This window comes from Diadema setosum, chromosome 5, assembly GCF_964275005.1.
Source record: "Diadema setosum chromosome 5, eeDiaSeto1, whole genome shotgun sequence".
NCBI classification, from domain to species: Eukaryota; Metazoa; Echinodermata; class Echinoidea; order Diadematoida; family Diadematidae; genus Diadema; species Diadema setosum.
Window position 1 is genome coordinate 19,891,300 of NC_092689.1, and position 27,079 is coordinate 19,918,378.

The 27,079-nt window shown below is 38.4% G+C and overlaps 1 protein-coding gene across 1 annotated transcript in view; it reads left to right on the forward strand.

Annotated features, from left to right (window-relative positions):
* The window catches only part of LOC140228623 (cryptochrome-1-like), a 31,243-nt gene extending 4,274 nt beyond the window's left edge, over positions 1-26,969 (forward strand). Inside the window, exons 2-12 of the mRNA XM_072308869.1 lie at positions 7,841-7,949; positions 9,698-9,840; positions 10,428-10,612; positions 11,296-11,384; positions 12,945-13,085; positions 17,327-17,497; positions 18,193-18,333; positions 19,113-19,264; positions 20,011-20,108; positions 24,512-24,616; positions 25,661-26,969. Of these exons, the coding sequence (XP_072164970.1) occupies positions 7,841-7,949; positions 9,698-9,840; positions 10,428-10,612; positions 11,296-11,384; positions 12,945-13,085; positions 17,327-17,497; positions 18,193-18,333; positions 19,113-19,264; positions 20,011-20,108; positions 24,512-24,616; positions 25,661-26,103 (1,777 nt within the window). The 3' untranslated portion in view covers positions 26,104-26,969. The remainder of the gene's footprint in view (positions 1-7,840; positions 7,950-9,697; positions 9,841-10,427; positions 10,613-11,295; positions 11,385-12,944; positions 13,086-17,326; positions 17,498-18,192; positions 18,334-19,112; positions 19,265-20,010; positions 20,109-24,511; positions 24,617-25,660) is intronic.
* The last annotated feature ends 110 nt before the right edge of the window (positions 26,970-27,079 follow it).

Consider the following 27,079-nt stretch of genomic DNA (forward strand, 5'->3'; position numbering starts at 1 on the left):
GCAATACCAGGAGATGTTGTTCCGATCAAGTTGCACTGTACTTATTGCACTCCCTGTGCCCACATCATCTGCATGCACCAACTGGAAAATACTACACTATGGATACTTTCAACACATTGGACTGTCTGGAGCCAGGAAACAGCTGACTTGGTGTAGAAGACCCACAGTGTTGTTCTGGATGATATGCAGCAGTGTACAGTGATAACTCCTTGATGTTGGCAAGGAGTTTCAAGAGCTGGAGTTCCAACTTGCTATAATTATTCAAACAGCTGGCAGTTTTCTGTGGATGTGTAGTCCACTTCCTGGACTGTATTCGTAGTGTGCCCGCGTGTGTACGGATGTACGTTGATGGTGTCTGTATGTACACTGTATTACACAACAAGATCACCCCTCCTGAATTTTTTTCGGGAGTACCAATTGGCGGAGTGTCGCAATCAGCGGTTGGCCGCATTGGGTGGGTGCCGAGTGTGTGGGGACTGCGGATATAAAAATCGTCCAGTATCTGGACTAGTGGATGTGCAAAAGAATTCTACAGGTGAACTTGTGCCTAAATTGATGTTTCTTCATGTTTGAAAGTGCCATCTCTTCCTGAGCAATCTGAAGCTTTGTACTTCAAAATTGCTTCCACCAGTTAAGCTTTCGAAGGATGGAAATAACACTTTATTCTGTGGTGACTATATTCCCCCAATTTATCAACATCAGAGAGTAGCTGTCACTATATATAGTTCACACACCATAACAAGAGAATCTGGCTATTAACCAATCAAAGGGTTTGCTATATCATAGTCTCTGTGCGTATAAGTTGTATCCATATGGGATATGCATACCAGGGTACTGTATTTGCTACACTCAAAATTGTCAAGTGACCTCGCATTACGCGAAAATTCCCAATCATGTTTGAGATTGTACCCGGCATTTGCCTGTTTGTGCATTTTATTGCTTTTGAAGTATCAGCTTAGCTGTATCAATTTTATTAAAAGTATTGGCCACAATATGCATGTAGTTGTAAAATTTATTTAACATCATTATTTGATTCTGACATTTAGCATAGTGTTTACAACTGGATACATGCAGGGTCCAACAATACAAGTGATGTGTTGTGATCAGAGTGTCCACCCAGGAAAGGATTGTGCATCAGCCCTTTCCGACTCAGGAATTGAAGCAAGGACGTCTCGATCATTGCAGAGCCATTTAGTCAGTCTGAAACCTCCTTAGTGAAGTGTGGAGAAATTATAGAAGAAAAAAAAACAAACATTTGTGATAATTAATTGGGTATGAGAATATGTACATCGCTGGTACTAGATAGCAAAAACAAAGTCCTTGCCTGGTGGTATCCTTTCTTCATGGCAATTCACATCGTCATCTTACAGCATGCGCTCTGTAGTATAAGAACAGATTTGACTTCTGAAAATATCACTCAAAGATTTCCTCTTCATTTCTTTACTGCAGTCTGAGGCATGATGAGGAAATGATTCGTGGGTGTGCAAAGAAAAGGGACATTCTTGCTCATGAAAATATTTTGTAGTGAAAAATCCTGCTGACAAAACTTCTGTTTCCTTTCGAGAAATCACTCTTGCTTTATTTGGTAACATTTCATTGATGAAAATAATGTTGTACATGTTTATTTTTTTTTGATATCTCAAGTGTTTACATTACAGTATGCAGATAAAATTACAAAGGGGAGTGGTCATGCTGATTGCTGATGATTCTGGGGTGTGCCAGGAAAAGAAACATTATGGTTTATGAAAATACTTTATAGTTAAAAAACTTTGCAGACACAACATTTTTTTTTTTTTTACTTTCCATATGTCACTCTTGCTTTATTTGGTAACATTTCATTGATGACAAAAATGTTGTACATATTTATATTCATATTGATCAAAGTTTGTGTTACAGGTTATTTACCTTACAGTTACTGTGATGAAAATGGTTGGAATATTTTTTTTTTTTACTTTAAAAAAAGCAGACCACTCCCAATATGATTTTTTTTTTTTTTTTGGTGGTATTCTCTTGTGAGTGTTTACAGAATACAGTATGTGCAGATAGTAAAAAACACATTGAGGAATGGTCTTGCTTATTGCTGATGATTCATGGGTGTGCATGGAAAAGACACATTCTGGTTTATGAAAAATGTTTAGAAGTGAAAAATCTGCAGACACACCTCTTTCTAACTTTACAGAAATCACTCTTGCTTCTTTTGGTAACATTTCATTGATGAAAATAATGATGATGTACAGGTTTATTTCATACTTAAGCTCAGTTTGTTTATTTACCTTTTACATGTGATGAAAATGTTTACAATGGAATACTTTTGTTTTGCTAGGAATGTCACTCCCAATGGTTATCACATTTGGAAAAAAAAATCCCTTGAGAGTGTTTACAGAAAGTACGTGCAGATCAAAATACATGTACCTAGGAGCGGTCTTGCCACAGAAGTTGGCACTGAGCCAAGTCAGATTCCAACCAGTGTGCCCCCCCCCCCCCCCATGTTTGAGTAAATAGTCTGTGTACTCAGACCCTAGACTAAGTGCTTTAGCAGAATGGATTGTTTGAGTGCATTTTGACATTGTCATTGTCGGTTGGTCTGTTGAAATCGAATGCATCATGCTAACTGATAGAACTGATAACTCCTGTGTTTTGATGTGGCTTACAACAATAGCATGGCAATGTTGTTGTTTTTTGTGAGGAGAAATCAGAAACATACAACTGTACAATGTAGTTATGGCATTTTTTGAAGTATTGTCCAATGTACAACCAGGGAGGTGGTGTCTCTTCCACCTCCCTGGTACAACTATAAATGTCTGTTGTACTTGTAGGCCTTTGTATGATAGTTGATACAGTAGTACAATGACATGCATGCACATTTCATGCTTGTTGCACCTAAATCGGTGGGTCCTTTGTACATTATAACAGTAAAAGCATGAGATACATTGTACAAGTACATAGTGTGTATATACATTGAATTTATTCATCATTATGTGCTCGCATTCAATTTTGCTGTGACAGGGAAATAGTAATTGGAGTTCAAGGAAAGGGGATATTTTGGTTTGTAGAAATATTCTGGCATGAAAATATTTGTAGTGAAATTATGCAGATTCCATTCGTGATGAATCTAGCTGACAATATCAATGGAATCCAGGAATGCATATCTAATTTATTTTGTTGGATTAAATCAAAACTGAATGAGATGACTTACAGTATATGTTTACTTGAAAATTTACAGAAAGACCCTTCATTTTTAATATTTCAATGTACTGTAAAAGTGAAAATGTTCATAGTGTGGAAATTTGCATGTATTTCACGCAACCAGAAGCTATCGCAAAGAAAAAAAAAAAGCACATGAATATTCTTGCACACTATAATCCAGTTGTTTAATGTCTGGATTCTGCAGGATTAAAAATATGCAAAATTCATCTTTCCCTGTCAGTTGCAAAAAATTTGTCACACAAAATATCCATTTTTACAGTATGTAAGTTGTAGAATTTCATGAAGAAAATGTAATACTGAAATCTCAGTAGGCCTACAATTGTGTTATTTTCATTATGCTGTGATGAGAATGTGTGCAGTGGAAAACTCTGCTGCCAAGATATTTATAGAATACCACTCCCAATAGTGACTATCACTCTTTCATCTCTATAAGAGTGTTTACATACAGTACATAAAGATAAAAATATGATGGGGGAGTGGTTTGTTGGAGATGTTGGCAGTGAGCCAAGCCAGATTCCAACCTGTGCCCTGTTTGGGTGAAATGGTGTGAACATAGTCTGTGTGCTCAGACCCTCTGAGACAAATTGCTGTAGCAGCGATAACTTTCAGTTCATTTTGGCATCTGGTGAACTGTGAAGCATATTCTGTATTCTACAGTATTGTAGAAGTGATCATTAATGTTACTCACTCGTGTTGTTTTTGCTCTCTACCATTCAACTTGAATTTGATATTGAATCTGTGTATGTTTGATACGGAATCGTACTTGTTGAGAGTTACAGTTACTACACATGATAATCTGCACAATTATTATTGGTCTGAAGCTGTCCGTTGTCTGATTCCTACAGTGCAGATTATACGGGTGTTTTTTTTTTTCTTTAATACCATATAGTTCTTTACCATGTATAAGACTGTTCTACCATAAAGACACAAATTTATGTTAAAAATGCTGCCCTACAAATTTTCTTTTCTTTTGTTTTTGCTCTGTCTGCCTCAACTTGAACACAAATGAATGCCACTGATAGTAGTATTGAATACTAAAACTAAAGATATCAAAATGTGTCATGCAGTGTTAGTGGTGTACAACATTATCCACTTTGGATATGATAAAGTAAAAAAAAAAAGTGTATAAAGAAGGTAGGGGGGGGGTGAAAGGCAGACAAAGGCACTGTAATCTTTGTGAGATGTCTATGCCAGTCCACACACCAAAGTTTATAAATACACTAAATAAGCAAGAATGAAATCATGTGTGTGTGTGTGTGTGTGTGTGTGTGAATCTTCAGGGTCTAAATGGATAGACTACTACGTGTATGCTGAATCCAGGGCAGGGCAAAAAAAAAAAAAAAAAAAGATATATATATATAACAGGCACCTACTGGAAGACCCAGCACGTTGCAGAGAGACTGCTCTTGTGCAAATCCAGTGTATTTAGAATTCACTTCACCTGCATACTAGTCTGGCTTCCAGACTGTCTGCTCTTACTTAATTTCCTTTCCAGAATATTAGCACCCTCTTAAAGACAAAGAAGTAGCAGGTTCTTTTGCCTTTTGCAAAGGCAGCGACCACAGAGAGCACGTTTTGTATTAGGGTCAGGAAACCAGACAACTTGCATACAGATTATGGCATGTACAATGTATGCTGCAGGCGAGGCCCCATCAGCTGAAAACTCATGTCCCCAAAATATTTATGCAGTGATATTGTATTCAGGGTATGTTCTGTTGTTGCATGTATACCTTTTGGAGAATATTTCACATTTTCTTCATGACCCAACTAAAATCTTGTTACCACATTGTTATGCACTTGCCTCTATTCTTGAGAAATAATCAGTGATTTCTGCAGTCATAGAAATGGAAACAATGTTTATGTAATTTACAGGTTTGATAAAAATTGTTTTGAGTGGTGGCTAGGTAACTACAAGTTACTGGTAATGTGACCTGACTCAGTGTTACCCCAGTAAGGGTGGAAACATTCGAGATCATCAAGATGAGAGAGAATTGCAAAATGCAGTAATACAGTTCTTAAAGGACAAGTTCACCTTCATAAACATAAGGATTGAGAGAATGCAGCAATATTAGTAGAACACATCATTGAAAGTTTGAGGAAAATTGGACAATCGATGCAAAAGTTATGAATTTTAAAGATTTTTTGTGTTGGAACTGCTGGACGAGGAGACTACTACACCTTGTGATGTCATATGAGTACAACAGTATAAAGAAAATGTAAAGAAAATCCAACATATTTTCATTTTTTTCGCATAATAAAAGAGCATTTGGCTTGCCTCTTTCTAAAGGTAGGGGGAATAATATTACCCATAACATATGTCGGTAACGAGTCAAGGGAATGTGTACCTTTTTCAAAAGATTAAATTTTGTGAAATTCTCTTTATATTTCCCTTATATTGTTATACGCATGTGACATCGTACAATGCAGTAGTCTTATCATCCAGCGGTTACTGCACAAAAACTTCAAAAATTCATAACTTTTGAACGGATTGTCCGATTTTCCTCAAACTTTCAATGATGTGTTCTACTAATATTGCTACATTTTCTCAATCCTTATGTTTATGAAGGTGAACTTGTCCTTTAAGATGGGAAAAAGAGAAGATAGATAACATGTATATCAAAACTTGAAGAATACAGATTGTTTAGGTTTCAACTTCTCTACATCTTGTCTGACTTTCAAGGGTTTTATTTTCTGCAATACATGACATTACAATAGTAGGCCTACATGTATTGAATTGACCTATTGTATCTTAAATACCTATCTCTATGAGGCTTGGTTGAATTTAAACTTCTTGGCCATTTTTTTTAATGCATTCATTTAGTGTCAATAATGACAAAATCAGTGCTGAATTAGTGCATCAGGCTTTCATGATGAATTTGCTGTACGATATTATGTATACTGAAAGTTATGGGATGAAAGTGTCACACAATTAACATTGAACCCCCCCCCCCAAAAAAAAAAAAAACAAAAAAAAAAACAAAAAAAAAAAACAGATGGGCAGGAGAGAAACAAATAAGGATCAATCCATAAATATTCCATACCTTTTGTTTTTTTGGGCTGATTGTGATAGCTAATGTACACATGAAGCAATGTGCAACTGAAGTTCTCCTTGTAACTTACAAATTTAAGCCAACAGTCATCACATAAAACACACACAATCAAATATTTAAAGCTCAGATCATACATACATGTATAGCACTGTTTATGCGGTATACATTAAACTTTGATGATTAATTAAGATTCAAACTGATGTTGCATGGTTGTGTCACTTTAATACATAATTTGATTTTATTTCAGCAAGACACATGTAATTTGTTACAAGAACAGAGATCTCAGAAATTTAAGGGCAAGTTCACCTTAGCATACATGAGGCTTGAGAGAATGCAGCAATATTAGTAGAATACATTAGTAAAAGTATTTGGAAAGTCAGACAGGCAGTTCAAAAGTACAATGTGTAATGAATTTCTGAAGTTTCAGTGCCGCCATGGCTGGATGAGAAGGCTATTGCAGCTTGTGATGTCACATATAACCTTATAAAGAAAATAAAAGAAAATTCAACATGATTTCACTTTCCTCTCAAAATAAAAGAGCACTTGACTTGCCTCTTGCAGAAGGCAGGGGGAGAACAATCAAGTGTTGGAAAAGTGTTCTTATTTCAAAAAGGATGAAATTTTGTGGGATTCTCCTTATATTTTCATTATATCATGCCAAGCATGTGACATCATACACTGTAGTAGTCTTCTCATCCAGCAGTGACTGCCTAGAAACTTTAAAGATTCATAACTTATGAATGGATTGTCAGAGTGTCCTCAAACTTTCGCTGATGTGTTCTACTGTCAATATTGACGCATTCACTCTATCCACATGTATCGTTTTCATGAAGGTGAACCTGTCTTTTTAAGTGTTCAGAGGCTTTGTCCATGGAGTGTACATCTTCTTTTGATATGATGGAATTCCTTAAGTGTGTAATAACACCTTCAAACTGTGAATACCTTTGATTTTCTATGAGAATAATGGTTTGAAGTTTTTAAGATGAGATGGAAAGAGAGACGGCACAAGTAATGGAAGACAATAGCTGGTTTACTCATATTTGAGGTTTTAGGTTCTTTGAGTGCAGAAGGTCTTTATTCAAATTGAGAAAACTCACTTCAAAGATCAAGTTGCTCAGTGTTTGTAAAATGGTTGCTGTGACAACAGACATGTGACTCGATCTCTGTAAGATGTTCTATCAATACATATGCAATTTTTTTGACACATCCGATTCAGATTATTCATTTTGCAGTGTTTTGAGATTCTTGATGATAGTTTGAGGACAATTGCAAACCATGCTGCAAGATACTGTAAAACACGATATATTCGCGGCATGAAAATTTCGCGAACTGGAGCCGACGGCCTTTCTCGCAGCATGAAATTTTCACAACTTACCACTGGCATCCAATGCATATTGTGTAGGCAAGAACTTTCGCGTGCATTTTAATTTCGCAAATGTTGCCACTCGCGAAATTCGTGAAATTAAAATGCACACAAACATTTCTCGTTTGACAGATATATTATGTTTGATGGAGATAGAAAGAATGTCCCTCACATTGTTTTAAAAGACACTTAGTGAACATTACCTTGTCTCGCACTACAGGTTCTTATTAGAGTGCCTGGAAGATCTTGATTCAAGTCTGAGAAGACTCAACTCCAGGCTGTTTCTGGTGCGGGGTCAGCCTGCAGACGTGTTGCCAAGGCTTTTCAAGGTGAGCAAAGTGTGGCTTATGAGCTGTGTAGAGGCAGCCACCTCCCTGGTAGAGGTATCATTGTATATTTTACTTATAGTGTGTGTTTGTTTGTTTGTTTGTTTGTTTGTTTGTTTGTTTGTTTTGTGTTTCCACTTTGAAGGGTGCCAGTGACATTCTTCTGTCCCACTGCTCCATAACATCCCTGTACATCCCTCATTAATTGCATGAGATGCAAATGTAAAAGTGGAAATTTTCACGCATTTTGCGTAACCAGAAGCTTGCATAGAAAACAAAAGCACACAAATATTTTTGCATGCTGCATGTTCCAGTAATAAATGTCCTGATTCCGCGAAATTAAAAACATGCAAAACTCGTCTAACCTAGCTGAGCATGAAAATTACTCTCGTGAAAATATCCACTTTTACACTAATAGGTAATAGAGTATCTGTTTTGAAGGATAGAAATAGGTGCTAAGTGTCATGAACAAATGAATATTGATTATTGTTGTAGTACATTAAATGTGCAATGTACATGATGTGCACATAGCCACGTCCATGACCCATGAACTTTGGGAGTTCATATTCTCACCTTTAAAGCAAATGTCATGTCCTTTCACAGTCATACCTTCAGCCATCCATTCAGAGCACTGTGCTCTCTTCAGTCTTGCTACCAATTTGTGCATTGTACTCCAGATATCTTAGTTGGCAAGCATCTGATTCCCTTCCTTCAGAGTCCATTATGTTTAGAGCTCCTTTATGTGTCTATCCACATGTTTTGATTCGTTGTTGCCATGCTTATCTGCCAAATGGATCTTAAAACTCAGACCTTCACCTGCTTCTCAACTCAATTCTTTCCATAGTCTCTTCGTCAAAGTTGTTTTTTTTTTCCCCCTATGAATTCAATGAAAATGTCAATGTTTTCGTATTTAGGAAAATGCCAAGACTGTTGAGGAAGCTTGCTCAAGGTGAAATGCCACTTCATGTTAAAGTCGACCTGAAATAGATTGAGTGAAATCAAAGAGACTGAACATTTATAGGGAAAATAAAAGAGTGAATGTTCGTAATGAGTGTCACATGTTTTGGCAAACGAGTGATGTTGGTCACAGTCGCGCGTAATTCACATGAAATAATGATGTCATCTTCTTTCCAGTCTCCCTTTTAATTGTACTCCAGATTTAGTTGCATCATGTTCTTCTTTTGCAGCATGATGATGACTTCTAAGTTAAAAAATAGTAATTACTACCCAAAGGGGGAATTGTCAGCTACAGTCAGTGTGCGCATCCATAATATTTTTGTTTTGAAACCAGTGGGATAAATATTAATAGCCTGACCTTGTTGAAATTCTGTAACATTTTGATCATGTGTGTTTTTGAAGAAAAGACAACAAAATTTTGATTTCTTTCTTTGTTAATAATGTGCTGTTTTGTCAAAGTCACCGTGATCATGGAATGGAATTTTATGTCATACTCTGCACAGTGAAAGAAATTTCCAAGCTGTCTCACTTTGAAAAACAAAATATATGAAATGCCTTCATTTGCTATTAACCCATTGAGGACGGGTGCACTTTGATTTTTGCTACAACACGCATTTGCCATAGATGCTTGCCCAAGTATACTCAGGACACGTCCTCAATGGGTTAAAAGGTGTTGGCCAGACTTCGGTGATAATTTTGCTGTAAAATACTTCCCCCCCCCCCCCCCCCAAACAGAGACTCCCCCATAATGTTGTGATATATTCTATTCTATCTGAATCTTGTTCCTGCTGTAGGAATGGAAGGTTACGTTACTGTCATTTGAAGAGGACTCAGAGCCTTATGGAAGGACCAGGGACCAGGCGATCAGTACCCTTGCTCAGGAAGCAGGGGTCAAGGTTATCAGCAAAGTCTCACATACGCTGTATGACCCCCAAGAGTAAGTACAATTAAAATGGTGCCCTGACTTCTCATGCTTACGATGGGGCATTCATTTGTTATGTTTGCTCGTTTGTCTTTCTTTTGTATTATATTTGCTTCTGAGAGTCTTTCTTATTATGCAGTACAAATCTTTATGCATACTATAGGGCTCGACACTAATCTTTTTGTCTGGTGGCCCGTTTGGGCCAGTTAAGTCTTTACATCTGAAATTTTTGTGGCTCGAAAAAGAAATGTAGTAGCCCCAAATAAAAAACGAAAGTACCAATCCATTTTGAAACTTAGTTGCCAAACTAACAGATGCCTTTCTGGTCAGTCTAATGATATCCTTGTTCACTTTTACATTCACATATTGCCAGTCTCCCCCTTCTCTTTTCTCTGCTCCTTTGTATCTCTCTTTTGCTGTCCCTTTCTTTTGCCACTTTTTGTGATACATGTATTTCTTGTGCTTTTCCTATCTGATAATTGTCCCTCGCCTAGTATCAACTCATGTATTCATGATGATTTTTGTTTATCAACTGACCATTCTATTCACATGCCTCTCTGTCCCCGTGTCTGTCTGACGCCCCCCCCCCCCTCCCCCAATAGGATACTGGCCCTCAACAACAATGAGCCCCCTTTGACATACAAGCGTTTCCAGGACATCATCTCGATGATGGGCATCCCAGTGTATCCAGTGGAGGCCATTGAGGCTGAAGATGTTGAGGGACTTAACACTTACATTGAACCCAACCATGATGACAAATATGGCATCCCCACACTGGAAGAATTAGGTAAGTGTCATAAGCCTTCTTGAACTGAAGACCTCTCAGAGAAATTAAAAATAACAGATCTATCATTTTTCCAACTAAATTTTTCCTCATCTAATTTGACGACATCTGTAATTGCATTACCCCTGTAATATGTGAACTTATCTGTTTTTGTGGGTGGGAATTTATCTTTATTTACAAAGGTCACTCCAAATGCAATCATTTGCCACTGAACTGGCATGCCACTGTTAAACGAGAAAAGATTTCTGTTAGCAAGCACCCCTGGGGCAAGTTTTCCCCGGGAGGATTGAGCTTTGGTCATGTGAACATGTGGTAGTAGTTCTAAATTATTTATATATTATTTCTGCATGAAATGTCAAAAAGCAAGGAGGCAGAATTAAAGCGACCTTCATTGTGTCAGAAGAAGCTGGTGACGATGTATCAAATGCAGTTAATTCTGTGTGAGATTAATTTATCATAACAGGAGAATGAATATTAGCTTTGACTCAGGCATCAGATTTGACTTTCACACTTTTCATACTTCTGTGGAGATTTTTTTCTTTTTTGTCACGGTTGGTGGAAATTGACTTGTGCAAATTCAATTTGCTTAGAGTTGCAAGTTGTTCTATCCCCATACACTGATTCGTTTCAATTTAAAGAAATAAACATGGCTATACTGGACAACATTTTTATTGATTCTTCTGCAGGTTTTGAGATGGATGATGTCCCCCCACCAATGTGGATTGGTGGAGAAACGGAAGCTAGGCAACGCCTAGACAGACACTTAGAGAGAAAGGTAGGATTTATCTTGACTGTGTAATATTCAAACTCTTCAAAATTTGTTCATTATTTGATCTCACTTGTATTGAAAGCTATATTTATATGTTTGAATATTGAGAAAACAGGTATTTATAGCATATCCCTTTTCAAGTATCTCATAGAAATCTCAGTTTAATGTATTATAATCTATGTCTGTGGTTGCCATCGGCCATCTGCCTTCAGGGAAAATAAAGTAATGTAATTTATAAGTGATCTGAAAAGGTTAAAGAAAGCTGCAAACCCCTTCAAGGCTGTCCTATTACAGCTGAAATTGCAAAAGTACTTATTGCTTTTCAGTTAGTTTCTTCAGAACAGAACAGAACAGTAGTTAGAAGAGAATGGCCTGAATTTCAACTTGAATGCACTTTGGTAATGCTACCATGTTCCCAGCGGCCATGGCAGTCCTGTTTGCCTTTACTGTAGTGCGCCGTGGGTAGATGGGATATTCTACTCCCCCCACCCCCTTATTTTTCTAGTCTCGTTTGTTCGGGTCTTTGCTCCGGTGAACATGTAACTGTCAGATGCCGTTCTCATGGCATCTTGTCAGACCAGACTACACAATATTTGCTGTTGCATCCCATGATGAATCACCTCCAAGTTTTGTTGTGGCCTGTTATGTGCCACCACACTTTGTTGCGTTTACCCGGTTTTATTACCGCCTACAAGGTTTCTCATTAGCAGTGGGACTGCAATGGCACATTTTTGGATGGCTTATAAATCTGTCAATGGTATCCACGACAATCCTGGCATGTCATGTTCGCCCATCCCGTCCAAACCGTCCCAACGTGTTGCATCACGTCCATCCCGTCCATCCACGTATGGTGGCCTAAAACGTGACTGCCGGGCCGCCAGGAACACGGTGTAAACACAGTGCAGCATAACACTTTCCTTGTTTGCCCTCCTTCCCCCCACCCTCACCCCTCAATATGTTTTGCAAGTAATTGATTTTCAAAGTTGATGTACATATGCAGTATAACTCCTCAGGCATTTAGGATGATGTTTCACAAACATGAGCAGTTTGTAATTCTCACACTGAGTCCACGGAAGGATGTTGAGGCGTGGATGGTCTGATAAAATGTGTGCTTGTATTTTGGTCCACAGCATGTTTGTGTGGTGCACCCACCAGACAGCTGGGTAAATATTTGAACCACAGATTGTTCATAAAAGCTTGTGTCCCATCATCATCAGTTCTGCGTTGCAATAAACAGTTTTTCCATCCATCCCCCCCCCCCACCCCAGGTATATTAAGTCAATCATATAAACAAGAGGAGTATTATTATAGTTTTGGCTGTCAAATTATTATTTGAATTAAGGAAATTTTTCCCCTGCCAATTTATGATTGATTGTGCTTGCCATCAATTAATTTAAGCAGGTATAGCAGGGATAGATAAGGAATGTGTTGATAACAACAAGGGGTAGAAGAAATCACCTCCATGGTAACAAGTGCATGAATAACATGATATCTATTCTAATAACTACCTAGACAGCATCATAACATGCTGTGGCTGCTCTTTTTTCCCTTGTTTCATCCCTGCAGGCCTGGGTGGCAAACTTTGAGCGCCCTCGAATGTCACCAGCATCGCTGATGGCCAGTCCTGCAGGACTCAGTCCCTACCTCCGCTTTGGATGCCTCTCACCCCGCACCTTCTACTGGAAACTCACAGAGCTTTACCAGAAGGTGGGTGTACTAAAGTTTTAGGGCCTAATATTGCTCAAGGGTTTTTTTCTTTAGTAACTTTGACTTTTTGCGGGTTGCTTCAATTGATCGTTTTGATTCAATTGATTGTTCATTGTTGATTCAATTGATTGTTCAATTGATGTAAATCATGTAATTAGGGTCAGTAAAGATGAAAACTTAAAACTGTTGGGTAAAACATTTTGGCATTGAACAACATTTTATTCATGCTCTAAGTCCATGCATATAGCTGTATCAAAGTGCTACAAATCAGTGCAAGTGGTCCAGCATCATGAACATTCAAAGGAGAGAAAAGACAAAATCCATGGAATTTCATAGTCTTGGGAAAACCTGGAGGCAGTGTGATACAGGTAGTTGTGGATGCAAAACTATAGTAACATTAACTTTCACATTCAGAATAATACCATGGCAGTGGCATAACCCCAGCAATGTATATTTTTGTCAAATTTTTCGTCCTTTCTTTCGGAGGACTGCACATCTGTCGTTCTTGGCAGTCCAAAGAAATATTAGTGCTCTCTTACCAAGTCAAATCTCAGAAGCATCGGCCTTTTCTGTGAATTGAAAACAGTATGTCGATTGTTAGACCTTACCCCCTGCCAGTCTCTGCATTCTCTCACCATTGAATGCTGCTGTAAAGATTACCCCTAATTTGAATATATGGTATCATGATATCAAAGGGCATACTCATTATATCTGAGCATACCATTGAAGGTAGACAGAAATACATATATATATATATATATATATATATATATATATATATATATATATATATATACATGTATATGTAATGTATATCTATTTACATGGTGTTAAAAGTGTTTCATTTATTCAATTCTTTTGTTTTACTGGGGTAATTCTATTGTTGTTGTTGTTCATTACCAGTATAAAGAAGGAAGAACAATGTGAAATACTGTGATGTTTGAAAGTACCATCGGAAATCATGTCTGTGCATTATAATCTAGAAATTCTTAGTGCACAGAGTATTTGGGAGATTAGATCTGTCTCATCTGCATCCATGAATTGCACCCAAACCAAGATGATAAATTCCTCTCATATGAGCTCCTGAAATAGAGCAGAAATTTGCATTACGTGGACACAGAAACAGTGAATTTCCCCGCTCACTAGACAGATCAGTTCTGATGCTGTGATATAAATAGCATGCATTTCCCTGTGGGTTAGACAGGACGTGTGTTGTTTACGGTATACCAGTGTCATGAATATAGATGCTAGCAGATACACTCGGGTTGTAGGGTTATTGTTTTGTTTATGACAAAGAAATTTGTAAAGGTTAGAGTTGGTGGGGTTGGTAGAGAGGCATAATTCCACACTTTGACCTTTTGAGTGTGATGTGATTGTTCTCTATTTTCTGTCCTTTATTAGGCAAAATAGGGGGTGGATGACATAGTTGTTGATTTAAGATTAGAATCAAATGCATCAAAGAGATCAACAATTGGTGAATGTTTTCTGTTGAGATAACATTGTTTGTTAGGTGTAAAGTATCATAATCACATTGCAATACATTTCTTAAGTTTCTTGTAGTTTTACATACTTTACATTGGTACATACAAGGTGTACTGTAACATTCTTCGCCTTTTGTTGGATGTAGAGTGGGGATATAATTAGAGTGCCTTTCATATATTATAATGTGTATCTTTGTTTTACAGTCAGTCATTTGATAACCCCTTGTTTAATTTGGACTGTAATTGTAAGAAGCATTTCTAGAAAATTTTCTGAATTGCAGGAGTTGTTCTGGGGGGCGTTTCATCAACGAGTTCGTCGGAGTTTTCACCGACAAATTTGCTATCAGCCAATCAGACCAAGGATTTCATTAGCTTTTAGCAGTTGTCAGTGTAAATCCTTGCGTCTGATTGGCTGATAGCAAATTTGTCGGTGAAAACCTCCGACGAACTCGTTGATGAAACGCCCCCCTGGACTGACTTGGTCTGCCAAGTCAATCCAGACTTACAGATCTTTGTGATTCTTGTATGCATTTGCACCATCCCCGTATTTTAGGCTTGTATTGCAGAAATGTCTCACACTTTCTGTGTATTGCTGTCGTGATTCTACAGGTCCCAGGCTGTAGTGTGCAATTGTGAATATTAGCAAGACTAGATATCCTTAGCTAGGAAACTTCCAGAGTAGCCCATCAAAGTTTTTCACTGGTGCTTAGAACTACATCTGTAGATGAATGACTAGAGACTAAAACGATTACTAAAATACTAAATAGTCTGTTGTAAAATGAGTGTAGGCAAAATGTGACATTGAGGTTTTATCTCTACTACAATGAGAAAGCAGAAAATATATTAAAAGGGAGGAAGCTATATGTTCTGCCGCAAGACCATGTGATCAGAAGTTCAAATAAAATATAAAGGAGGGAAAAAAGTTGAGAGGAAAACCTAACCCTATCAGGGAATGACACAACCAGAACTTCCTGAGCTGTTCTTTGACAGATTACGGAGCAGGTCCAGCCAGCTCATAAATCATATGTCCTCTCAGTAAGCCTGGGGATATGCCCTGGGACACATGAGTCGTCCAGTCACTCACACACATTGCCCTTCTTTTCTTCTAACATGTGACAACTTGCTAGTCTTGGCTTGAGCACAGCCAGCAAGATTTGTGTGATTTGTCAGGTGAACATGCAGTCTGTCCTCTTCAAAAATGGTGTGGATCAAACTACTCTCAGTTTTCAGGGGTGTGTAGATGTGCAAGACATATTTTCCTTGATGTCAGGCAATGCATTGCCATGATGGTAACAGCATGTCTTAAATAAACATCCTGCAATTTTGGATCGAGCTACATGTACATGTAAATGCCTCAGTTCTATAGCATTTGACTTCAAATGTGGCACATGAGACCGATGCAATTTACAGAATGCAAATCACATCTTTCTTCAATGCTGAACAGTGTGTTGCCAGGGTAACAGCATTTTCTTTAAAACAAAAATCATGCAAAAATATTGTTGATTAAAATCAAAACGCTTGCTCTGTTTCTGACCATTTGACTTGAGATTTGGCACATGTGACCATCACGCTGTAAATCTTAGATGTGCAAATGTAGTGTTGAGCACTACATTATCCTGCGTATAGATGCTATTTAACCCATTGAGGATGAGTCCCAAGTATACTCTGGCAAGTGTCTATGGGAAATGCATGTCGTAGCAAAATCAGTCCGTCCTCAATGGGTTAAGGGAATGAAACAGGTGGATTACACACACATTTTATAGGTAATCATTATTTGCTGGTGAGTAGTTGTCTTTTTGCCAGGTGCACTGACAAGAAGACAGTAACCTCAGTATGTTTAATAGTATAACTCTAATCTGGCATGTGTGGTCACCAACCACAGACAAATTCTGTGGCCTGTAATAGCAGTCTCACACACACTTTAGTTTGCAATAGGTTTAGTGAACTTTTTGGGGGGCCATATGGGGCGACACATATGTTAACACATTGCATAAGGTTGCTATAACTTTACCACAGTAGATCAGTAAAGTTTCTCCTCACATTATGCATTTGCATAAATGGGCAGATTTACATAGTTCACAAGAGAAAGCATTTGAACACTTTGCCTTACTCCATGCACTGGGATCCTGGAAGTTTCATAAGTATCAGACAATTGGCCAACATTTGTGCATTGATTATACCAAGTAAATTTGGTCTCCATCAATTGCTCTGTTGCTCATCGCAAAGCTATTTGAGTTTATTTCTTTTGAACACTTTTATAAGAGGGAAATTTGGTGTATTGTTTTTCTCATCGCAGAATTTGTTTTTAGCTTTAGACGAGTGATGGATTGTCTTTTTTTTTCTGTGTGTTTGTACATGGAGGCAAGTCTTCACATTTGTAGAGTGCAGGTAGTTGTGATTATGCTCCAAAGGTCACCAATCCCAAAATAAAAACAGGGGAAATAGAGGATACTTTGAGTGATGTTCTGGTGTATTTTCTTTTTGTGTGTGTGTGTCTAAGTTTGATTTGAATATCTGTATGTAACTTCACTCCATATATTAAATGGCTAGGTGTCATACATTTTTTATCATGATGGCACAAATACTCATCTCCTGTGAGTTTCTTTTTACGTAACCTATTCCAAATGACCATGATATATGGGTTGTGTTTAGCCCATGCTGTGTTCATTAAATTAGTTAAAGGAAATCAACATCAAAATTTAATGCATTCCAGCCATGACATTTTACATTTTAAAACCTTTAATGCTGTTGCGTCCACAGGTTCGGAAGACCACCCATACCCCATTGTCACTGCATGGCCAGCTCTTGTGGCGGGAGTTCTTCTTCACTGTGGCATGTAACAATCGTATGTTTGACCGCATGGTGGACAACCCAATCTGCATTCAGATCCCATGGGACAAGAATCCCGAGATGCTGAATCAGTGGGCTAATGTAAGCCAGAGTCTCTTTTACTCTCTGTCTCTCCTTTTCCTTCTCTTCCTTGCCAAACACATTTGGAGTACGCTAGGCTATTCTTAGGGGGCCACCCCATACAGTTGGCTCTGATGTGAACATGAAAATTGGCACTTGTGTGGATTAATGATTAATGCGCTGTTTTCACCTAGCCTCAAGGTATTTCTTTTCTAATGTACTAGTATTTAATTATTTTCAATATCCAATGTTTTACTTTGTTTAACCTACCAAAAAGTATCTGACAGCAAATGTACTCATATTAAAGTGTAATGAATAATAGTTTGAATGTTACTCAATGTGCTTTTTCAAATGAAGAGCAGTCATGCAAATCCACAGCATGGACATTTTCATGGACTTGTGATCATTTATCATATTAAAGAACTCATTATATGTGCCTTATCCCTATGAATGTAGCTAAATGTGTGGAAAATGTGCAAGAAAAGAAGTAATATTTAGAATGAATGCAAAAAGAAATAACCATTGTGAGACAGGATGAAAGTCTGTGAGGGGGCCAGGGAGGTCCCCATCCCCGTCTTTACAAGGGTCCATTGCCCCTCACTACCCCCCCCCCAAAAAAAAAAATGAATTTATGTACCATGGATTGTAAATGTCATTGAGTAATAATACTTTCAAAATCTGTATGTGTGTTCGTTCCTTCATTCTTTGAAATGCAGGGAGAAACAGGGTTTCCATGGATAGATGCCATCATGACTCAGCTGCGACTGGAGGGCTGGATACATCCACTGGCCAGACATGCAGTGGCTTGCTTCTTGACCCGCGGTGACCTCTGGATCAGCTGGGAAGAAGGCATGAAGGTCAGCAAACTGCCCAAGAGTTTGAGACTATTCATTTGTCCCTTGTTTCAGGTCGAAAAAAATGGTAATAATAGACCAAAAACCGATACTCCCAGGGAAACTCCCAGCCTCATGCTGGTCCCATTTCTCTCTCTGCATTGGGTAGTTAACCTACCCGTAGATCAGCAGTCATATGTGTGCATTTGCATGGTACTAGGACCCTTTAATATGTCACTACACTTCATGTGATCGTGACAAAGTATTGCCTTGTAAAGGGTGTGTCGAGTAAAATCGAAAGGGCCAATATTAGCCCTCACTTGAGTCAACATTGAACATAAGTGCCTTGATGCACGTTTTCACATGTAGAAAATTGTAGGTTTAAGAGAGATGGACCAATATGTACACATGTATTTGTATGCATTTTCATTTTTAGGCAAGTTCCATTTCATGGCAATCTAATCATCACACTGCAAAGTATTACATAATTTCAGCTTTTGATTCTGATGTTATTATCTTCACATACATGGAAAAGACATAAGCATCAGGTAGATGTGTGCACTATGAGTCCATACATACCAGCAATATGACACCATCACACTATATCATCACTGTGATGCCAGCATACCATATAATTGCAATGCCATCTTAATATCGTCACTATGATATCGTCATACCGTATCGTCACTGTGATACCATCACACCATATCATCACTATGGTACGATCAGCGTAGCATCATACCATTCATCTCCATGATACCACACTGTACCAACATCCTCAACTCTGTGACCTCTGATATCAGGTGTTTGACGAGTACCTCCTGGATGCAGACTGGAGCGTCAATGCTGGCAACTGGATCTGGCTCTCATGCAGCTCTTTCTACCAACAGTTTTTCCACTGCTACTGCCCCGTCAAGTTTGGGAGGCGCACAGACCCCAACGGGGACTATGTCAGGTAAAGCTAATAGTTTCAGTGCTCACAGAAAGCATTCTTTTTGTTATGCCATGGCTTTGCTGTATTGGAAAAGATTCTCTTCTTTTTTTTCTTCTTCTTTTTTTTAGGGGTGCCCTTTCAGCCTGACATTGGAGTTCTTACCCTAAAATCATGAGGTGAAAAGCATGTTAAAATGCTCAAAGGGTTTAATCTGTAGGGTATTCAAATTCTTTGATTTTGTTTGCATAACATTTGATTTGTTGACAGACCATTAGTAAATTTTGCACAAGTGCATGTAGTAGCACCACAGGACAGTCTAAATACGGGTTGTCATATTCAGGGTTTTGAAAAACATTGGTTAAAGGTGGAGGTCAACTTCTTTGATGGTGGTATGCCAAAGTTATGGCACCCAATTCAGAAAAAGCCATGCAAGTGAAACTTTTTCTCCAGTTTCTAAACCATTCAAATCAAATGTACACTTATTTGATTAACTTGATGCAAAGTTGGGCACGACAAATTTGTAAGAGTAGCAGAAAGTACATTACCATGGAAACAGTGCATCTAGTCCCCTAATCAGAAAAAAAAGCCTCGAACATTTAAATTCTTCTCCAGTTTGTGAGCAATTCAGGAGAAATTTAGCACATGTGGTGATGGTGATGGAAAGTCGTGCAAGACATTTTTTTCAAGAGTAGCACAAAGTATGTTGTCATGGTAACGGCACATAATGGCCCCATTTCATCAAAACACATCCTTTGCCCTTATTACAGGAAATACCTTCCTGTTCTCAAGAACTTCCCCTCCAAGTACATCTTCGAGCCATGGACAGCTCCCCTGGAAGTACAAGAGAAAGCAAAGTGCATCATTGGTGGGTTGCTTTTCCTTTTATCACATCTTATCAGTTTTCCATGTTCATTCAAAAGTCACATGCAGTATCAAAGAGACAAAAGCTTCAAAAAAGTCAAATTGTGCACTTTCATGCACATCCCAGAGACAGTTTGCAAATGCAACCATAAACACTGCCTAATTTTCTCCGATGTTTACTATCTGAAAGTCAGAGTAATAGCTTTTGAATTAAGAATTGCGGAGCATAACTCTAAAGACTGATGAAAAGGAGGACAAAGTACGGTAACTGTCATTTACTTGTGGCAGACTCTTTGGAAGCATTTTGTATCCACATCCCATGCATTTTGTTGTTTGATAAGTACTGCAAGGGCTATTATAGCTCAAAATGAAATGAGAAGTTCATAATTTCTTTGCAGAAACAAGATGTTGTGCTCCGTAATTTGGAAAGCATGTTTTGAAAGTGTTTTTTTTTTTAATGTCTTTATGCTCTTTTCTCAGTGTTTTTGCCAGTACATGATATACATGCATGTCTTTATGCCAGAAGAGAACAAAAAGGCTACTGCTTTTTTGTGTTCATTAGTCACTTTCTGCCTGTAATGATTAAAGGGATCATACAGTTTTGGTTAAGATCTAATTTAAGGTTTTTAAGATTGTTTGGTGAGATAATGAGAAACCTCTTACAAAATATGAAAAAGCATGTAATTCTATGAGGAATTCAAGGTTTATTTGATGAAAATTGGTTTTGAAATGGCTGAGATATCCAGAAAAGAGCGATTCTAATAAAGTGTGGGACCCACACTTTATTACAATCGCTTTGTTTTACTTTGTTTTTGGATGTTTCAGTCATTCCAAACCCGATTTTCATCAATAAATTTTGAATTCCTCTTAAAATGGTATGTTCTGTACTATATCATAAGTGTTTTCTTGGTATCTTGCAAAAAGTTAAAAGCCCAATTCTCATCTCCACCAATACTGTACCATCCCTTTAATGCATTTATGAAAATCATACATTCTTCATCATTTTTTTAGGCAGTTCACTAGTGATGATGTATGTAAATGACATTGACTTTATCGTAGATTTTAAGGTTTACTCATTTCTCCTCAATCCATTGACATTTTTCCATATAAAAACAAAAATACTTATCTCTGTTTCAAGCACTTCTTGCTGGAATTTCTACAGCATGGACAAGCTTTGATTAAGCAATGTGAATATTGTTAAGTTTGTAAAACCTTGTAGACATTTACTTGGGGAGGGGTGTAATACAGTATGAAATATTTGATTAACGCAACACATAGTAAAGTACTCAGCTGTACTACAGAAAAATTAAGCTAACTTCACTTCTGACACCACTTTGAGCTCGAGACTAATGGAATTGGAATGTAAACATGCCATGTTTGTTTCATAATTTGCAACCGCTGAGATATTATGACCTCTGGTTTTATTTGCTGTTCTGTGTTGTAGATGTAAGTTGAATTAATTGCTGACTTCACTTACTAAATGTACGTGATTTAAGACATCTCTCTGCAGGAATATGTAAAAGTAGTCCTCCAGCCCTCGCATGAAATGCCAAGTTCTGTAAATGTGCAGCGCCATCACCACGCGGGGGACAGATCACTTTCAGCCATCCCAGCCAATGCCCTCACTGTTTTGCGATAAGCTCTTTTCTTCCCCTTTTGAGTATAAACATGTCTCCAGACTTATGGGTATTGTAGGTAACCCATATCTTAAATTCTAAGATCCGAATAGAATATGGAGAAAACAAAAAACACAGTGCAAAAAATTGCGTTTAAGATTTAGAGAGATATGTTATATCCATAATCTCAACCTCCAACAGAAATTCTGTTTGATGAAAAATATTACCTTTCTTTTATCACATCCATGATTTCTAAATTGTTTCAGAGAAATAATACTCTCCACATAGCAATGTGGCCCTGTAGGTTGTTTCCTCATGCACGATTTAAAGGAACATCTTCAATAATATTGACGAATAGTTGCCTCCATTCATTCATCTTGATTAAAACATTTATACAATATCGTGTCAAGAACGATATTCTGCTAAATTTATCTAAATTTATGTGGCAATTAATTTCATTTTCTAATCAGTAGTAGAAACTTGGCATTGCCCTGCATGTATGTTTACAGGTAATGTACATAAATTACATAAATATATAAATGTACAAGGTCTTTAAAATGTAGCTTTTTAAGTTTTCTCTTGTAGTTTAAGCTATGTTCACTCACATTTAGAATTATACTTTTATTTTCTCTTTGAAATATCTAATGTTTGTGAAGTGGGAAGATTTGTTTTGGCCTACTTATTCATCCAGCCAATCAAAACATTTTGAACCACATGCATCACATTTATCTTTAGTTTGATTTCATTTCCTCATGAATATTTGCTTAGGTAATATATCAAGAAAAATTTCTGAATTGCATCTAAAGTCTTGCAGAAATAAAGATGCAATGTGAAGAAAGATGTGTTTCAGGCTGACCAGCCATGAAAAATGAAATGGTGTCGTGAGGGGAAAAAAAGAGAGATAAAATTGCTCAAAAACTAAGTTGTAATCAAACTCTTGTTTTATCCCATTGGAAGTGAGTGGCCATTACAGAGCTTCTTTAAAGTAATTGGGTTTTTAACTTAGGCTCTGTCATCGTTTTCTTTTACGTTCGTCTGTTTGTTACTGTAAGCATCTAGAGAGCTTAATCTTGTCTGATTAATTTCATGTCATTGTTCAACGATCAGCGCATGCATATTTTACCCATGGTATGGTCCCCTGCCCGGTGCCAGCCGCTGAAATGAGGGTAGAATCTGTGATGTGCTGATACTCTTAATGATCTAACCCCCCCTTGTGATGATGTCTGTAATTAGCTGACATAATGCTCTGCTAATAGCCATGTACTGAGTGTAGTGTGGCTCTGATCAACATCATATAATGTCACACAGTGGTGACATGAGATTACAGCTGAGAAGGTTCAAATGTCAAGTATAATTTCAATTTAATATAATTTCTTCAGTGTTAGATAAAGTAAAGTGAAAGTGAAGCAAGGCAAGATTTCTGTAATGGAGGACATTTTCAGTCTCTATCTGAACCAATTTTGATGTCACATAGTTACTTCAGAAAATACAGATTCTTGGCTTGGATGAGAGGAAACTTTCTATCATCAATATGTTCATGTTTGACAAAGACGGGTGCTGCACTGATGCCAGTGTTCTACCTGTAGTCATAACTGTTTAAGGGTGCTCCAGGGTAGGGATTGTCTGTGCATCCAAACAAAGAAAATTGGGTTTGTTTTCGCGACACAGATTCTTGGTGAAATTTATTTCCTTTTAAGTAGCAATTAACGGTGAGGAATGTATACAATTTTTGTTCATTCATGCATTGCTTGCTGTTTGCATTCATATGTGTCTGTACATGTGGACTGTCAGTGGGTGAGGTAATCGAGAGCGCTGTGTGTGTGTGTGTAGGGTGTGTGTTGTTATGAGTTTGAACACCCTTATGTAATGGTGAGTGTCTGACTGTAAGCAATGCCTGGTCTCTTTGACGGCTTCAGCAAAGCTGCAGACATCATCACTCTGTTGGGGTCAGACTCTGGTGGGGAGATTTCCCTGCCAAATGATTCACCATCCCTCATTCCCCACAATGGGGGGACTCGATCACAGTCATTCAGAACATACCATCGTTGAACATCAAGGCAAAAGCTACAATGAATTCATTGAGTCCTGCTCCAAATTGATCCTGGCAAGGCGTCTGATATACAGATCCAGGACCTCAATTGGGTTGCTACTCTGCAAAATTTCAGTCAAAAAATTTTTATTAAAAATTTTTGTTTAGTGTTGCCTGCCTTGCCTTAACCATTGATGGTTAGTTCTTGATGACTGTAAATTCTGGCCCATTCCATTATGGAAATGAGGTATGGTTGAAATCATCAAAAGGTAGGCGGGAAATGGTCTTCACCAGAGAAAACTTTCTTCTCACTAATTCTCCCATGTCTGTATGTATGTCTGTCTATCTGTCCTCTCTCTCTCTCCCCTCTCTTTTTGTCACATGTTTTACTTTACTATAGCTTCCCTTTGCGTTTTCTTCCCCCCAACACTACCTAACGTTAATTGTATTCCACGTCTTGTAAGGATTAGTAGTTATGAAAGTTTGTGTTGTAGGCCTAGTAGATTTGATGTGGTTGAGTGTTTAAATTCTCTCTAAGAGGTGCTTTGGATAGCATGCAGAAGATGAGAGTGTCTTGAGAGATTTATGTTTATATTTATTAGTTCAGTCTGTAGGGTTCACTTTTCCCCTGTCATAGACCGGAAATTAGTGAAAGGAGATGGTTGTGTTGTGCTGAGATTAGAGATGAGAGAAATTTAGAATGAGGCAAAGGAGAACCTTGCTAACACAACCTCTGCACTTGACCCTTTCATGACCCAACAGGCAAGGATTACAACTTCCCCATTGTGGACCATGCGGAAGCCAGCCATAGAAACATCGAGAGGATGCGGAAAGTCTACAACAACCTCTCGCGGCACGGAGGACCAGGTACGTTCAAGGGATGGATCCAGCATCCCAGTCAAAGCACTGTAGACTCCTGCCCTGCCCGAGAAAATGTGCTGGTTTCAGCCAGGTTGGCAAAGGGCGTACTGACCATGAATCTGGCTCCAAAGTCCTGACAAAGGCATAAGATTTTTAACACAATGACATTTGCACAAAGTTGTGCAGTAAAGTTTGCTCATACCATATGCTTTAGTGGCAGACAGGTGCAAATCAAATTGGGATGATTATTTTACCTCATCCACTACTTTTGTATGTTTTTCGCAGTAAGCCATTGATACAGCACAGTTTTCTAGCTCATGGGAAGTACTCAATGTTGTCTTATATACTGTATGCAGGGCCAGAATATTATGAGAAACATTTTAATCATACAGCACGTGGAGAACGCATTGGTACAAGTCTGCCCAAGAGCTGCTCAGCCTATAGTCAATTTCTCTTTATATCACCTACACAAGGGAAATCTCGCTTATGTTGAGTAAAGAAATGCAAGAATGTGTTAGAATGACACAAGTAAGCAGGTCTTTTTTGCATAATACATATGAATACATACTGAAGAGTCTAACCACTTGGGGCCCCCACTTTTATACCCCTAAGTAGCACCAGAAAAATGTAGTTAGGTTTCTTTTCTTTTCTTTTCTTTTGTTTTGTTTTGTTTGTTTTTGCTTGTCAGCTGATTAACCCTGGGGAAGTGGCACCAGAAAATTGCACTGAAAGCCCTTAGCTTGTCAGCTGATTAAACCCGGGTGTGGCACCAAAAATATAAACTGTCCCCCCCCCCCCCCACTTTTAAAAAGTTTAGTGCCAAGGAAATAATTTAAGAAAGGACTTTCTGTCTTTTGCTGCTTTGCTTATGAGTACAAATTGACAAATTTATTGGTTCTTGAGCTGAATGGTGTCCATGTTGATAAAATTGCTTGGAATGATCATGTCATGAGTGCTGCTGGCAGCAACTAACTAATTTTGTGGTAAACTCTCTTACTGCTTGCCCCCCCCCCCCCCCCCCCCCCCCCCCCCCCCCCCCCCCCCGCCTAGGACTCCTTGGCTCTGTGCCAAGCTCCAAAGAAGCATCGGAACCTCCGCAGAACACCAAGAGTGTGGACTCCATCTTGCTGCGACAGAAGGAGGTAGCCCAGCATCGCCATGGCGTCAACCCTGATCAGCCTGACCAGCCGATGCCCAGCAAGATGCAGTTTATGGGGCGGGGCATGGGTGTAGCCATTAGAAGGGGGCACCACTACCCACCTGCACCACCTGCCCCTGTGGACTACCAACCTTCCGAGTCCCAGCTGGCAGGTCCCAGACTTGTGGTTGTGCAACAGCAGCAGCAGCAACAGCAGCTCGGGGTGTTGCCTCAAGACATTGCCGGCCCCTCCAGCTCCAGCCCCCTGGACATGAGACCAGGCACCTCAGCAATGGTGCATGACATGGGTCATGGCAATCCTCACCTTACCTCTAGGCAGTATGTCAACCATTGAGGCACTCATTGGTTTTACCCCTTCTCCTCCTTGTGGGAGACATTTTATGTGTACATTGAATTTATAGTCATTTGAATGCAAGGGAAATCATGATTATTATGCCCCTACTTTCAATTCGCTATACCTGTGTCTATGTATATACAAATAATACTATGTGAAAGAATGTAAAGACAGATATTTGTTTTGTGTCAGTTTCACCCTCACATACTTTTTTTTTAATTCATGGTGATATAAAGCTTATCCTCACTGCTACTCATGTGCATTCAAAATAGAAACTTTACTCAGTGTCAAGTGATGTCATGAAAAATGAACTATCATGTTATGTAATGTGTCAAATACTGAATGCCCATTGTGATGTTAAAAAACATTCAAACAAAAGTGGGGGATGAATTTCAGTTCTGGCATCTACAAAGATCTTTCACAACACCCTCATTAAACCTTGATCGCTCTGTGCTAAGGGCACAGTTTGTTCTTGCATGGACTAGTAAATGGTTTCAGAGTGCTCAAACATGGATGAATGTCACATCGCCACATTTCTATTTGCAGATTTAATCACCACATGATGCCTTATTTCAAGTATGAGAAACCAGAATTTAGTCCAGAACACATATGTTCTGCAAATGAGGACCAGAGCCTTATTTCATTAAAAGTTGCTATGATAACGACTCTTGCAGCCATTACAAGTGTTATGGTAATGACAAGAATCCTGGTTTCTGATTGGCTGTTGCTATATCAGAAGTTTCTATTCTAGAAAGAGTTGCTATCCTAACATCTTGTATGGTATGGGACCCAGATGTTGGCCTCTCAAAAAAAATGCACAAATTTGTGAATTAAATTCTCATTCATGATCTTTTTTTTTTTTTTTTTTTTTTTTTTTTTTGTTCCGACTGTTATTAACTGCACTTTGACCAGTGCCTTGAAGTAAACCAGGTCATGCTGAACCAATTCTGTCCGCGTTCATACAGTACCTGCACAA